The 17111-nt window shown below is 37.5% G+C and overlaps 1 protein-coding gene across 1 annotated transcript in view; it reads left to right on the plus strand.

The window, feature by feature from the left end:
- Positions 1 to 17111, plus strand: part of CADM2 (cell adhesion molecule 2) — a 245512-nt gene that overhangs the window by 173588 nt on the left and 54813 nt on the right. Inside the window, exon 9 of the mRNA XM_029961467.1 lies at positions 8763 to 8941. Coding sequence (XP_029817327.1) covers positions 8763 to 8941 — 179 coding nt within the window. The remainder of the gene's footprint in view (positions 1 to 8762; positions 8942 to 17111) is intronic.

Here is a 17111-nt window from a genome sequence, read left to right on the forward strand (position 1 = left end):
CCTTTCCCTTTCCCTTTTCCTTTCCTTTTTTCATTTCATTTCATTTCATTTTATTCTGCTGTACTGGCCTACACCTCTCCTTCTGCCTTTTTAGCCTCGGGAATCTTTTTGAAAGTGATGTTACACTTCTGTGGAGGACTTTTCTTTTTTCCCCCAGTCAAAATTTAAAAGAAATATAAATTATTTATAAACTGGAAACATAAAATGAACAGTATAGCCATAAGTACCATTGTTTTCTAAAGACAGAAGATTTTAAAGCACTTTTTATGAAACCTGTTTGTAAGCTGTATAATGTTGCCTCTGAACTTGAGATGTTTTGAGCTTTGGACTTTAAAATACATATAAAAAAGTGTGGTTATTAGCTGGTTACTAAAAATATTCTAAAATATTAGGCATTTTGATTTGAACTACTAAAAATGCATTAAAATATCCAGATCTTTTTCAGATTTGTTCTGAAACAAAATGAAGTAATTACCTATTCCCTGACCTAATGGTGTATTTAAAAGAGGTTTACCTTTCTTCTTTATGGTATGCATCAGTGTGCCTGTATTCTTCATTTCCATTTGCTCCCAAGTGATGGGCTGGCCTTGAAAATTTGGAAATATGGCAGCCTCTTCCTCTCTCCTCTGTTTTGTGTTTCTAGATTCATGATGAGGGAAGGCAAAAATAAAGTAGTTCAGCAAATTTTGCCTTTTATGAGTATAATTGCTTGCCTGGTGCAGAAATGTCTTGAGAAATAATAAAAGAGTGGAAATGTCCAATCTATTGTTTGGGAAGTTGGTCAGATTCAGAGAATGCAAAAAATCAGAGCGGGGGCAAAATGAGACACCAGAAGTTCAAAAGTGGGAGGAGTATATGACAAATGCATAAAATAGAATAGAAGAGGGAGAGGTTATAGGATGGGAACTATACAGACCAGGCAGCTGAAGGCCCTTCCTGTTCTCTGCTATGAAAGCCTTTTAAAATTAGCACATCTGCAGAGCTCCCACTTGCTTCTGAGGAAGCAGCAGACACAGATGCCCAAGAAAAAGGTTGGAGAAAATCAACAGCCCCTTAGAAAGCGTGAAATGTTTTTAATCTTAATTTGTGTCAAGAAAGTGGAGGGTATAAGCACAAGATTCTTTTTTTTCCCACTGTGAACGTTTGTGTGCAGGCAAGAGGGAGTTGCACAACCAAACTAACCCTGGCAAGACCCTGGTTCTCCAACACACAGTGACTCTTGATAATGAGCCCTAATTCCCTGAACCATTTTTTCCCTTCTAATGGGGATCATGGGAGGCCAGTGGATCACCCACAGCAGTGAGCACACTGCTTTGGTGTCTGCTTCTTCCTCCTGCATTAAACTTGCCTGAGGGAGGACGGTACTTTGTGAACAAGTAGGGGACTCCCCCACATGTGCTTTCACATGGCAATGCATTTGGAGTTTATTTAAATGAAATTCTGGGCACATCCCTGTGGCATCTCACTCACAAACTTTGGTTGGGTTTCTTTTTTTTTTTTTTAGGCAATTTTTTTGTCTATTTCTAGCCTCCCTGCTGCTTCCAATAGTAGAATACAAGGGATATTGCTGATACAATTCACTGATAAGTTGTCTTCTGATTTTACATAAGTTCTCTTGTCTATCTGTCTCATGACTATGAGAAAGCCATTCTCCAAAATGTTATTCACAGCAGGGTTTTTGCACTTCTTTGAGAGGATAGTGAATAATACAGGAATTAGGTAAGAAACTTCATATATACATACATATATATATATGGATTATGCACTTTTCAGGATATTAGTCTGATATTGCCTTGCCTTCTTGAAAATTACTAACAAAGGAAAAATTTTGAGGATGAGAGGGGGGAGGTACATGATATGTGCAAAAGGAAAAGCTACAGATAAGTGGTTTCAAAGTTCCAATTATAATTGGTATAATAGTCAGGTTCCTACAGACAAAAGCTTTTGACCTGGAAGGAACCTTAAAAGAGGTTGCAAGGAAAGATTGGAGTGTAGATGGGATATACTTGTATCTTTGGGTGAAAGGATAAATATCTTTGCCTTGAAAAGACTCTTCATGATTTGCTTTAATCAGTTGATGTCACAGGACTCTCATCTGCAAATTTAGTCTATCACATTGACATGTTTAGTACCTGTAATCCAGTGAAGGTGGATTTATCTAAGGCAAACTACAAGCAGGGAGGTCTGTCACCCGAGTACAGTTGTGATGAACAAAACAAAGGCTTTATCTGTATCTAGGACAAAAGGCAAGGAATGAAGGGTGTTTGGTTGGTTTTTTGGTCGGTTGCTTTGGTTTGGATTGTTTGCTTTCCTTTTGTGCTCTATTTTTTTTCTTCTAATTTTTGGGGTTCTCTTTTTTTTCTTGTAAATTATGAATACTAACACCATTTGAGAATCTTATTATCTCTATATATTTATTATTTAAGCAACTTTTTTAAAGGCATAATACACTACAACAGTCTTCAGCATTTCTTGTTTTTCCTGCTGTCTTTATAGCTTAAATTCTTGTCAAATTTTTATGATGTAAGAAGTGGAAATCCATAGTTTGTTGCCACCTCATTTTTAATCTATTTTGGTAATTTAATTCTTAACCATTTTAAAAACATTAGTATAGGATATAATAAATGTTCCTAGGCTACGTTATGTCAGTTGAGATGCTTAAAAAGAAAAATAGAGACAAATATAATAGACAATTCAGATGTTCAAAGTTTCCTTCTTAAAAAAAAAAAAGAGAGAACTTCATTAAAGGTACTTAGGATATTCTTTACTAATTCTTCTGGGGAGAAAAACACTGTATGAAGGTTACTCAGGCTTTGCAGAGCTACAAAATCACAGACAGTTCTAATCTCATAAAATAAAAACCATCTATCCAAGCCTTTTATGAAAGACCAGCGACTGTGGGTATTGATGTTTTTGATAAATGAAATGCTCCCAAAACAGCTCATCCCAAAATGACTCATCAGACTGAGGCTTTATATAAACAAGAGGTTCCCTCAGGGTTTAGGCTTTGAACTGGATGATTAACTGACAAAGCTAAAAACCCAGTTTCTTGATACAGAGAAACTATGTTTCCAATTAATAAAGCAATCGTTCCCTTGGATGACTTGTAACTTTGCGGCAGGATCTCAACAAGAAACACTCTGATAAATGTTGTGATACCTTTTCCATTACTCATTTGAACATATCCACTAGATTATGGTTTTATAGATTTCAGAGAATACAAGTGTAACCCTGTTTAGAGAAGTAAAAGGTATTGTTTGAGAGGGCTGCACTCAAATAATGAGTGTAGTTGTCTTTTTAGTGTTCCTCAAATTCTTTTTCCATCCTTCTTATTTTTACCCACACCAGCTACAAAATTTTGACAGGATGCTTAGATACCCAGTTGGATGATAATATCCTCAGTGAGACTTAACATGTAAAAAGGTGGCATTTTTTTTTTTGTTGTTGGTCTGGTTTTCTGGGGGTTTTTTTGTTTTTGTTTTTTTTTGAGGGTGATCTTATGGAAACAGAAAGGTTATCCTGTGCTATTACTAAGGGTCAGTAACTTATCCAAGTGTTGTTTAGTAAGGTCTCCATGAAGAACACTTTGTACATGACCTTTCTGTACCAGAAAAATCAGAAAAGGGCAAAAAAAATGAATAGAGCCAAGAACTTGCAAGTGCAACTGAATTGCATTGCACAAATTCACTTTGTTGAGAAGGAAGAGCTAATACAATAGATATATGTATCATTTTTAAATGAAGGGTAAGTTAACTATAATAGTTGGGTATAAAAATATCACTAGAAAGGAGGATTTATAAGAAAGTACTGAAACATCACAGTCCTTTGGTTAAGAATTGAGGAGGGGATGGAAAATAAGTATTTTTTTAAAATATTATTGTGTAATTTTAAAGGCCACAGCTATAAAAAGAAAATATTAGTGTGGACTTAAATATAACTGTTGACTTTCATGTTATGGAAACACTTGTTGAAAAGGTGTCAGTGCCCAAGTGATCTTTTCTAATCAAATCTGACTTTTGTTTTGAAAACATTTTTTTTCCAACATATTTCAGTTTGCCCTTAGTTTTCTCTCTGACTTATTTTGGAAAAAAAAGTTTTCTTAACCTCAAGATTAGAAAACGATTTGGTTCTATCTTTGTTCAATTACTTGCAAGAAAACTCCTGTTCCACAGTATAAAACGAGTCATTGTGCAACTTCACACCAGTGTTTTGATACCTTCATTGCAGTCCCATTTCAGTTTGACTGGGAAAGAATACCAAAATTTGTTGCTTTTTATGTCAGGTTTTGAGGCTAACAGGAAGACATGCAACAAAATCATTTATTTATCCTGAAAAACAGTTCCCTTTTATAAGTCAGTCACTGAATGCTTCTGGGCTTTTCCGTTAGGATTAAACATGACTTATAATGAAATCTAAACCCATTTAACAGTTCATCAGAGGAAGTATAGGGTTCAGATTTCTTGGGGGGCAGGCAGAGACATTACTGTTCATAATGCTTGTGATTGGTGTCTCTGGTTTCCTCCTGTTTAACACAGCCCTGGTAATGCCACCGTGAGCAGCCGAGTGCAAAGTCAAATAAGTAAAAGCCATACGTACCAGTCAAAGAAATATCAGGGGCTGCCACAGTTGGGCTGTGTCTGTTGAAGTATTTCATCAGTACAGCATGCTTAATTCGTTTGGGTTTTGTTTTGAAAGGTGTCACACCGGGAGCAAATTAGTATGGGTAAGCCAGAAGCAGAGAGCTGTGTTTTGGGGAAGCAGACAGCACCCTGGTGCTTCGGCTCTGCTGCCTCCTTCAGCCCAGTGCAGGGTCTCAGTGGTAGCACAGCTCGTTTCCACTTAGCCACGTCCACATGGGAGGGATTAAACCGCAGATATAGAAAAGCAGCTCCTCTCCAATGCAGCAGAAAAGGGAGGACAGACTAGTTCTTTGGGTCAGTGTACTGTAACTAACAGGCTGCGTGTTCCTGTTAGGACAGAGCGGGTCAGGGAGCTTGTTTGTGCCAGGAGACGTGTGAAGGGAGCAGCGTGCAATTGCATTAGTGGCTGAAGTGTTTATTCTGATTTTATAGGGGCTGGGCTCCAAGGAAGACGTTTTCGGGATTGTCTGAATAAAAATAGGTATTAAATGGCTAGGTGTGGTTCAACTTGAAGTGAGAGCAAACCCAAGGCACAGGGACACCCTATTTGTTCCAGTCCATGCAGGGATAGATAGCATTATAGCAGCCCATTAGTATGAAAAAAAGCACTGAAATTCTACAGTGTTAGAGATTTGTGCAATGAGGAAAAATGTCCAATATTAAGGGGTGTACATATTTGTCAGGTGTTTTAGTGTGTCAAACCTAAGTCAAACTGTTGGCTAAGAGAAAAAAACCTCTATCTGGGTTTGCACCCAGGATAAACTATGGGGACTTTGAACTTGTCTGTGCCTTGTGTCAGAGAAGGAAAGCTTCCCCATTAGTGCTTCAGCTGCGTTTGTACTTTGGACAATGAAGGTACCAAGGCAATTATCAAAGAACAGGCAATATACTCTAAAGTTAAAATTCCTTTGCCCTTTCTTTTTGAATTTTTTTTTTCCCCTGCTGACAATCTCAGAATGTATCAAATTCAAACAGAGAAAGAGGGGGAGAGAGGGGCCTGCTAAGTACAAGGCTGTCATAACTTGTAACAAGATTATAATATGCAGAAGTGTTACTTACCATATCCTGCAATATTCATTGCCACTGCTAGGAGATCAGTGTAAGACAGATAAAAGTAAATACATTTTTGCATAGCAGGTAGGGAACTTCCAGAATTCATTGCTACGGGAGGCTGGGTTGATGGACATTATAAGCAGATTCCAAAAGATATTAGTGACATTCATAGGCAACAGGTCTAAATATCAAGTAGGTACAAAAGAGAACAAGAGATGTGCCCTCCAGCATCCCTGACAGAATGATTGTAGGTGCTGGCAGAGTGCAGGAGGAACAGACCACAGAAAAGGGACGTACTCATGTGCTTCCCTTAAACAGCCATCCCCTTGTCGCTGACCACAGCAGCACGATGGCCTGGGTGCATGAGCATGTCTCATGTTCTTAGCTCACTCCTGCCTAACTAGTGAATTGTTTAGACCAGAGTGTCTCAAAGCTTCCAAGCAGCACAGGCAAAATTTAATTCTGCGGTTGTGACAGAACTGCTGCTTTAGGCACCATCGTGCCCGAGAGCTGTGCCCGGTGACCAGGATGTGTTGACTATGGGCCTGCTGCCCAGGAATTGTTCTGCTGCTGCCACCAATACAGCACAGGATGGCTTAATATTAACTGTTAATTAGCAGCTTCCCCAACATCCACAGTATGCAGATCTACCTCTCCCTAAGCCGTGATTTTTCTGCCGCACATCATTTTGCAACCACAGCTAAGCGCTCTGTGTAAGACTACAGCTGGGATATTACAATGTGACAGAGCCCCTGAATAATTTATATCTAAGTCTCCATTTCATACTTATTTGTTATCCTATGGGTCTTCCCCTAGGATATGCCATCTAGTTTCAATTTAAAACATAAGTTCCATAAATTACCACTGCACAGAAGTTGCTTTAACACGCCATTTGTGCAGGTAATGGTGCACATTGCAGCAGGAGTGTTTCAGAGTCTCCACTCCTGGGATTGCAGATTCACAGTGAGCTGGTAAAGGGGAAACAATGAGGACAATGAGGAGTTTGCTAGAAAATTGAACAAATCCGCCTTAACACATCAAAGCAAATCACACCCTGATGCTGGGAACTCTGCAGGGCAATGTTTCTGCAGCAGCGTGGACATCGAGAGACTCTGCTCGCACTAAGCAGAGAGGAGGTGTGTGTGTTGTTTGTCATGGGCATTTAGATACCAGTTCATGGAAGTGCACTTAGCAGGAGTATTATGACATATTTATGGTGAGGTATAAATAAGGCCCATTACACCAACTGTTCTTAATCCTTGCTTTATTCTCTGGGTATATGATTTTCCGAAAAAAATTGTAACTTAAGAGAACAGCCAGTCTAAGTTCAATGATGTTTTAGCAGGGTGTCAAACAAATATCACTAAAACATGTATAAATCTGTTATGTTTCAAGATAAATGTTTCAGATGTTCACAGGGTATTCTGAGTTGGAAGGGACCCACAGTATTTTTATTTTAAAGAGTTGAATGAATTATATAGCGGTAAGTGCATTTCAGAAAAATTCCCTGTTTTCATGTCTTGCCTAATTTAAAATAAAATCATGTCATTGAAATCATTAGGGCTATTTTTCTGTGCATGAGGCTACATTTTGGCAAAATGTTTCTCCTTAAATATTTAGGTTTAATTCTTATTCTTAACACTTATTAAGTTTAATAGGCTTTGAACACCTGCTTCAAATTAATGAAATGAGCTATTTCTTGAGTAAGACTAGTGACCATTTTGGCAACTGCTAATTTTATAACACTGTATCATATTTTGTTTTATTACTTAGTCATACAACTGCATATTTCGATAGGATAATATAATGTAATGCTCTCCTATCAAATATATGTGCCAATCTAGAACAGCTTTGGACTGAAATCACTTAAATAGTGTACCCAAAAGAGATTGATATTTGGGTTACAGTGTACAAACCTACCAGCTACAAGTAAGGTATCAGTGAGCCCCCAGGCTGTAATATATCTTGCTTGAGTGATCAGTATCTAAGGGCCTGAGATGCTCTGCTTGTGACACAGACAGGATTCAAGAAGCCAACCTTTCACTCCCAGTCACGAGTCTGCATTTTTGGTGATTTGCCTCATATAAATTTGAAAGTATATCTTGTTATGTGTGAGTGAAGACTGCATAGCAGTAATAAACACATCCTGCTGTCTGTTAGGCAAATCTGAACTGGGGAGCTTCTTGAGAGTCCTTAGGAAAGAGTTAGGTATCACTTGCCAGTGGGAAGGTGTGAATCTGGGAATATGTGAATCTGCAGGATGGTCAGTTCCCTTCTCTGTGGTGCCCTTAACTTGCCTAGGGGGTTATCACTGCTTTTGGCCTGGTTGATGCAAGTGCACGAGGCACAAGAGGAAAAGTTTCGCAAAAGAAGGAAATCCAGGATTTTAAGTTAAATCTTACCTTGCTTGTGATAACGTGTAACAGGCAATTGTTTGAGGGAAGGATGCAGAAAGGGCGGGAAAAGGGATGGTCTGTGACACAATGCAGCAACCCAAACAAATTTAGATTGTGTGTAAGATGTGCTGCTTTGAGACTGATAAGCCCAGTTCAGGGAAAACCCTCGGCGCATGGGAGTGTACTTGTGAATGTGAATGGCCTGAATAATTTGAGAATCCATTTACAAATCACTCACATGTACCTCACCCGCCCTGCTCGCGCAATTTCTGGTTCCTGCCACCCACACAGAACCACATTGTTCATCACAGGAACAGAAAGCTGCTTTCACTGAGCTTGCCAAGCACCTTGCCAAACAGTGGGCCCTAAAACCTTGCAAGAACTATTTTTTAACTTAGGGAAGATCTTGACCTGTTCCAGTACTCTTCTACTTCCTTTTTGATTTCTCTTCTTTTCTCTGCTTGTTCTTTCACTTTCTTTACTGGCTGACATCTGGGATGGTGAGGTTGTAATAGTGACAGTTCATTATATCCAGTAATTCAAACTGTTGTTGAATACTCTTTGATGGTCGGCTGCTACTCAGGAGTCTCTGATGCTACTATTTCTGATGCATATGTTGCATATACATGTTTCACATATCTAAATAAATGCATTGCTTTGGATCCTCCAACAGGCCAGAACCAGTACTGTGGACAAAGGACGGTGGAGAACTGCCAGATCCAGAGAGAATGGTTGTCAATGGCAGGGTTCTCAGCATCAGTTTCCTAAACAAAACAGACAATGGCACATACCGATGTGAAGCAAAAAATCCTATTGGCCGAAACAGCACAGAATATGTCCTGATAGTCCATGGTGAGTGTGTTCTTGTTAGTGCATGTCATGCATATGTAACATTTCAAGCCAATACAGTCATTACAGAACATTCTGTAATGACATTATGGTCATTACAGAAAGAATAGCAAGAAAAAAGTCGGTAGTATAATTGCACTTCTTTTTATGCTGTCACCTAGTTATGGGATGGATGTTATCTTTCTTTTGTTATCATGCCTCTCTTCATACAGTTTAAACAAAATACAGTCGCTTACGCTGTGAACTTTTTGGTAAGTAAGCACCTGTAAAAGGTTTTGCAGTTGGTAGGTACTGTTTTAAAAACACTTGCCTCAGGCCCAGCTGTTCAGATGAAACTGGTCACAAAAGGATATATGGAGAGAAATATATATATATGTGTTTGAAGTTTTCTGTTTAGTTTTTTATAGACCACCAAAGATGGGAGATCAGATTCTTCACACAAGTTATAGCCTGCTACTGAGAAAATTCAGCTTATACAAGTTAGCTTGTCGTCATCTGGCTTATTCTTACAGTGAATCGTCAAAACTATGTCATGTCCTTAATTCATTATACTACTTCCAATAAAATTGAAAAATAGGAAGGTTCATATTAAATTCCAGTTGATTTTTTTTCCCATAATTAATTAGACAGCAATATGGGTCCCATGAAAGGAATAGCTGCCTTCCAAGTTGATCGTGAAATAGATTGATATAACAGGTATAGGAGAAACTATAATACAAAATTAGGATTTACCTTTAATACAGCCTTGCAATGGGGATCTAGCAGTCTCAAAACATGATGTTTTCTTATCACAAGTATGTATTCCTGGAAGATGATGATTTCCATAATTTGAATTTTAATCTAAGTGAATGTAAAGGAAGAAGCTCCACTGTAGTTCATGAAGGTACTTTTTTTGTGTATTTTTTTTTTTAAATGTGACTTCTTATAACTGACAAAATAAAATGAAAAAATCTAATGAAAATGATAGTCTGTAAATAGACATGAGAATTATGTAGATTTTATTTGCTCATGATTAATTTGGTTATAACAAATACATGTTTCTTTGACGGTTGTAAGGTCTCAAAAACATTTTTCACTCAAGGTTTAACCTGCCTTTAGGTATTTGGCATAAAACTTCTAATAAGTGCTGCTTTCAGTAAGGAGCTATTTATTGGCACTGTTGATGAAATGTCATTTGTCAAAAGAAACCCTTAGATTACTTTTCATTTTTCTTAAAGTTCACTACTGGTTTATGTAGAATTAGTGGCACAAGTAAGGAGGAGGTCTTTGCATGAGGAACACAGAGCCTGTGCTGATGCCTGAGTATTTCTGTATTAAAGGCAAGCAGAAAAACTAAACCCTCTAACCTCGACTTACATTGGTTACCACAAGAAGAGAAAAAGAAAAAAAATGTCTTTTTTTCATCCTGGACGTGGTGATGTGGTGGTTGTTGGCTGCAGGCACAAAGTGCACTGCCTTTGATGAGATAATGGCTTCTGCGCTTGCCACGTGTTGAAACTTCTGTGATTCGTCTTTTCTGCCCAATTTACTTACGTGATTATTCCTGAAAATATGGCCTTTGATAACGGTAAGATTTTTTTTCCATCAGTGATGACTCTGCAATGCACCTCTACCAAAGAATACTTCACCATTTCCTATGTGTCTTTCTCCCAGTGGCGTGCCCCCCTGTCGGTCTGATTATCTTGCAACAACTTGGTGGCAGTCTGTAAAATCATTCATTATCAGGGAGGCGTTCTGTGATGTTTGGCAGCACATTAGGCACGTTATCAGGTTTAGCTCCCTCATTGCTGACCTCTTCTGTTATGAGTACCAGAGTTTTCCTAATTGCATTTCTGCAATGCCAGTGTTGGAACTAGAGAAGGTAAATGTCAGGTGCTTCCCAGGCTTCTGAAACAATGAGAGTGATGTGACAGAGGATGAGATGATGTTTAGTGCTTAACAACTCACTGCATTTCAGAGCTGTTAGGTTTATTTTAAGTACAGAGGAGACTGACACAATTATTTTATCAAGTGTAGAACAATCAGTTGTATAGATCAATTTAAGCAGCCTTATCCCTTCTTTAGCTCATTATATTCATGAATGTCTCTAGTGAAACATAATCCTCCCCAAATCATACAATATTTTCTCTCTATTTCTCTGGGGGCTAAAAAACCTACTTTTTATCACTTTCTGAGATGCATCCTTCCATTTAATAGAAGATGTATATTTTTTTTATCTTCCTAAATATATCTGGAAGCATCCTTTGATTTCTCATCCCTTCCCCTGTGCTTAATGTGTTGATGTAATTTTTTTGTCCTACTTCTTTGCTAGAATTGATTTATCCCATAAGTATGCCTTCTTACTTTGAATGTTAGGTTTCCAATAAGAGTACATGCCAGATTTTCCATGTGAGGAAACAGAGGACATCAATGGAAGGTATCCTCTGCAGAGGCAGGGGAGTACAACCTGGTCCAGAGCTTTTCTTTTCTAATGTATACCTGATGTGGACTACATTTTTTTCCTTTTTTTCACTTCTACTCTGACAGATTCTCTGTCTTTCTGTTTGTTAATGTTATAAAAGCTTCATCTGGCTTCTATTCTTTTTTCCCCCCCTTTGAAATCCCCCTCTCAGTGGTACTCAATCTAATAATTCTGTCAGTTCCTTAAGTTATCTTCCTAACTGAGAGAAGATTTAGACAGCTTTAGTGTAGAGAGAGGATTGCCTAAAAAATGGAAGGAATAGTTTATCATAATTAGAAGTTAAAGGCAAGCAAAGTATTTATATATATTAATTATACAAACCAAGCAAAGAGTGTCTCATGCCTTTAACTGGACCAACCTAGACTCAAAATTATACAGAAAAGTAGTATTTTTTCCACAGTAAGTGATGATGAGGTAAAACTGTTTTGATGTTAAGGGACAGCACTGGAAATAAATATTGCTATAAGCGATGAATGGCAATCTGTCCAATGCAATTAGTGTCTGATAACATATAAAATCTTTTTAGATTTGCAGTATAATTAAAGAAATCGGACTTCAGAGAAATTGAACAAATTTGAATAAAGTTAACGGCATGGACTATTAAATATGCTCATGCTGCTTTGCTGAATCAATATGTCTGCTAATTTAATTTTTCTTAACATTTATTGTTAATAATGAATGTCATAAAATACTTTGTGAAGCAGGAGGGTGGGCACAAAGTCAGAGTTTATAGGCAGAAGTACAAAGGCAAGACGTAGTTTGCTCATACATTTCTCTCTTGCAGTAACAAAGGCACAAGCTTTAATGCCTGTAGCTGTTGTCATTTCTGTATTCTAATTGGTAAGCCTGGTGCTTTAGAAGTGCACATTCTGGCTAGATATATTACACCCTTTCTTTGGTAATGTGCCCCAGGCAATTTTCACTCTCTTCCAATTTATTAAGAATTTTTGTTTACCTTTGTCCAAATACTTGTCATTAATCATCAGCAAACAGGGCAAACTGTCAGACTCATGTTGCTCTGCCCAAAACCAGAGATTCTACTTGCAAAGCTTAGGTAATGAGTGCACTGACTTAGCTGGAGTAGAGGAAGGAGGTGGTCCATCATAATCAAACTGAAGATAACAGCTGTGATTTATGTAGGAGTAGTTCATAACCTCTGGAGGTCACTGCTGAAGACTTAGTTCATCATCACACTGGAGTGAGTGACACAAGTCCACACCATTGAGAAACCTTCTTAATGGCAGCATTTGACAATTTGCAGACCTCTTTGAAATGGAGAACCTTGGTGAAATATCCTGATACGCCAATCTATAGACAAGCATTAAATTAATTGAAATATTCAGAGCTGTAATGTGTCATGTAGCAATTCTCTAGAAGAGCAATATGGAAATTAATATGAATCAGCAGCTGTGGATGGTCAAGGCAGTTCTTACTGCCCTAATTATAGATACATTACATACATAATATTGTCCATATTATACATACAAAGTATGTACTTAGTATCTCTGAAGAATAAAAAGGGTCATAACATATTCCTTTGTCTTCAGCCTCTCTATTTTGTACTTTTTTCTTAGGCACGCTATTTTTTGCAAATAAAGGCAGCTGAAAGACCAAGTTACATCCTCATTAGTATTTTGAAAAGTGCTTTCAAACAGAAGATCTCCTACAGTGTGTAAGACCAAAGGCCCCACTGCACCTTTCCCAACTATAACATTATTTATATTCCACCTGCTTGTCCAGTCCCATTTCAAAACATTTGTCATCTTAGCTTTCACAGTAACCTGTGGCAACAAGTTTCTGAATTGAGTTACGTGCTTTGAGGGGAAAAGTATTCTCTTTTGTTTGTTTAAGCCTGCTGCTCGATCTCTTCACTTCCCAACTCTACAAGCTGTTTGGCCTCTCTTGCTGTTTGGCCTGGAAGTAGGCAATTCCAATCACTTTGTACCTGTGCTGCTTCCCTTCAGTAGATTCTCAGGTTTTTCCACCCTGGTCTCATTTTCTCATTAGTTATGATCCTGGATTCCTGTCCCTTGTGTCCACTCTCTTTCTTCAGTGGTCTTTTTTTCACCTTTTTTCTCCATTTTTGTTCCAGTTGTAAATCTCTGTGATTGATTGTTCTCCACATCTGGTAAATGGCCTATACCAAATCTGCACCACACACCTTGGTTTATTAAATCCTACCTCCAAATACATATACAGAGGCTCATCTTCTGTGGCCACTCATAATTCTAGCGTGGTGCACTTTTAAATTTATACAAGTTTCTTTTCAAATCTCTCCAAGAAAGTAGAAACTGAGTCAAACAGTAAATTGAAAGAAAACCGAGGAGATGAGGATATTTTCTGCTTTCTTGGAAAACTAAGCTTACTGAATAGGCAATAGATCTTTTGATTTGCAAATGTTTTCACTACAGAACTCTGATAAATCTTATATAGTGTTTTTGGACACCTCACCATCATAACCATACATCAAAAGAACACATAAAAAAATATTCACTGGAGAGGCAGAGGGGTGGTGGGAAGGGAAGGAAAGGAAACAGCATCCACATGGAGCAGCAATAGTGGGTAATTTTGGTTAAAAAACCCACAAAATTGCCCTTTCAGCTATCGAGGCATATCAAGAATGTGGGACTCAGAAGACATCTTAGGATATAATTAGAAAATTAGTGCATTTGAATATCTGTGCCTTCTAGTTTTGAGATTTTGCTTTTTTATATCTGCATTTGAATTAAAAGAAGGAAGTCTCAATTTTAAGTCCTAAAAACAAAGGTGAAAAGTTTTTCCAATTCCCATCTTATAAGAAGATGATAGAGACTCAGAGACAGAAGAGCCTGAGCTTTCTGATGAAAAATAAATAAAAGAATGCTCTTGAAGACTCTGTCTATCTCAAAAGCCTTCCTTCCCCCTAAACTATCTCTTTTTTTCTCTCTTCCACTTCCCCACCATGCATGCGTGCATACATACCCACAAGCAAAAGCAATCAGAGTCTACTAAATTATCCAGGAAGACATCTCTTTTTTTCATCATCATCATATCCTTGGAAACCCACATCAGCTGGATAGTTTCAGCAAAAATCAAAGTGAGGAGGAGCAAGGTTACACCGTGTCAGGCCTAAGAAAGCGAGTCACTAAAACCCTGTGTTAAAGGCATCATTATAAACACCCAGAGAATTTCATACATATGTTATTCTTCAAAGCACAGCCCTTCAAACTGTGCTGAAATGTTTTGATTTTGCATATATATCAATGTTCTAAAATGACATTAAGCTTCTAAATAATTATCATATTATTAAATTTGACTTCTCCAGAAGATGTGGTCCAAACCTTAAAGCCCAACACAGTCAGATGAATTAAGAAATCATTGTGTAATACAGCTGTTATTATTGGACTAAAGAAGAATAGTGTTTAGTTGACATTTTCAGGTATGAAAAGTCTGTGAAGAAACTTATGGTGGAATTGTTGGCTTAATTTTATGGATGAATTGTCCAGCTATTATCCCTGAACCCTCTCAAGGCAGCTACTTTGAAATTGCTTTTTGTTGATAAATACTTGAATAATGGGGTGTATGGTTGAGCTGCGTGAACTGATCTTTCTTCATTTATGGTGACTTTAGAAAAATAAGATACAAATTTTTTTTCCAGATAAGCTTAAAATTATTTTGGAAAGGTCAAGTAAATAACATTCCAAACCACACTAACACTTTTGGGGAATACATTTGACACTTCTACATTTTTACATTAAAATACTCTTTTTCGTGAAAAAAAACCTTTGAAAATAAACTGATTTTGTTAGATAACATATGAAGAAATTTTTAATTTTATTTTTTTTTAATTCCTTGCTAGAGTGCTCATTGAAATAATTGAACCCAGAGCATCTAATCAGCAGCAAATCTCTTTCCAGGTCCAACCTTTAACAATATATTCAAATATATATAATTCTTTCCTATTTGAATGGATGTCATGTGTATTCTAAAAACCTGTAGTTTTGGGTAATGTCTCTAATAACACACAACTCTTGAAAATATTTAATTTGCTGTGTATACTTATAATTGGCAAATGTGATAGTTCTTGATTAGAATTTCTTATGTGATTCCCGAAAAAGAAAAGGTTATGTGTTGGTTTTGAGTTATAATGAGGGCACCTTCAGTGCCATGTATTTCTGAAATGGTGCTGTTGAGTTTATTATCAGTGATTTGCTGCAGTAGCAAAGCTTGCTCTCTAATTTTTCTGTACTTCACACTTTGCTACTGCTAATACCCCCAGTTTTCTTGAACTTTACTTCATCTGAGCTTTTCTGTTTGAGAAGTCAGATTGTAAAATTACCATGCCTGTGAAGATCATGTGCAATCTTCATGAAGAAAATATAACTGTTCACAGAATAATTTCACTTGAGACTGATGATAAAGTTATAGTCTAACAGTTGCTAATGATCTTCTCTTTCCATCTAAATCATTTATTATTCAGAAAACTCAAACTATAAAGATAATATTAAAGTGACTTAGTAGTTTTTCTAAGCTGAAATCTTTCCTGCACCATTAGGTGCTGTGGAATGCAAATAAGGGTATCCTGTCCCTACCTTTCTCACGTGGTGCTTCTATAACTCACCTTTCTTTTGAGAATAGGTTGCTCAGGTTTTCACTCAATTCAAGGAAGAAAATGGTACTCTAGCTACTGATATTGCTTAAAATGACAGCTAATGCTAAGTGATACATCAGAACTGTGCTCAATTCCAGCTGAGATTGGGAACTTTGGGAAGGTTCTGACCAAATGGAAACAGGTAAAAATGCTTTGGAGACTGAGAGGGGCAGGGAACTGACAAAAATTTGAAATTTTCCTGAAAAAAAAAATCTTTAAAAAAATCTTTTAAATTTTATAAGTCTTCCTAATCTTTCTTCACAGCATAGGTTCCATCAAAATTTGTGTTGGGACCTTGAAGTGTCTTTAGCCCCTCCTCCAAAATGGAATCCTCTGAGCTGCAATCACAAAGTATTTTTTCCTGCTCTTACTTCTTGAATTCTTGATGCAATGTAATAAATTTCTCTTTGTTTTGTAATTAAAGTCACTTTTTTTTGCTAAATCCTATCATAGACTTTCCGAATTGAATCTTACTCTGAATTCCTGTGAACCACCTTAACTTTGTCTCAAGGATTCCAGACTCTTTTGGCAGCTTTCAGAAAAGCTCATCACATGGATCTTTCTGTGTGTCTCTCACAGAAAGGAGAACAGACAGCAAAAAATAATCAGGAGGGCAGTAAGGGTGTATCTCAAAACCATTCTCAAGTTGCAAGGAGAAAAAAAAAAACCAAAACCAAACCAAAAAGACCATTGCCACCAAAGCTGATAAAGCTGGCTGGAATATGCCACGTGAGGATCTCCCACAACACCCTGACTTGTTTCACAAGGCTGTGGTTCCCTCACGAGCGCTGAGAAAGCTCTAAACCCCCTTTGAAGAAACTTGACTGTGAACAGGTCTCCAGGTATCAGCTGCAACTGATGGTGTTCATGTTACGGTGGAAGGTGATGTGTCATTTGTGAGAGTGATCCAAACTATTTTCAGTCAGGATTACTTTTATTTTGTTACAAGGCCTCAAGGCAGAAGAGTTAAAGTGCCTGGGTTTTTTGCCTTATCTACTTTATACTCAGATGTGCATTTTCATTACTTTTCCTTCACTGGTATCCACACAGCTCCCACATACACACTGGGAAGTTCACTCCCC

Source organism: Manacus vitellinus, unplaced genomic scaffold (assembly GCF_001715985.3).
Source record: "Manacus vitellinus isolate BGI_N305 unplaced genomic scaffold, ASM171598v3 scaffold_35_pilon, whole genome shotgun sequence".
NCBI classification, from domain to species: Eukaryota; Metazoa; Chordata; class Aves; order Passeriformes; family Pipridae; genus Manacus; species Manacus vitellinus.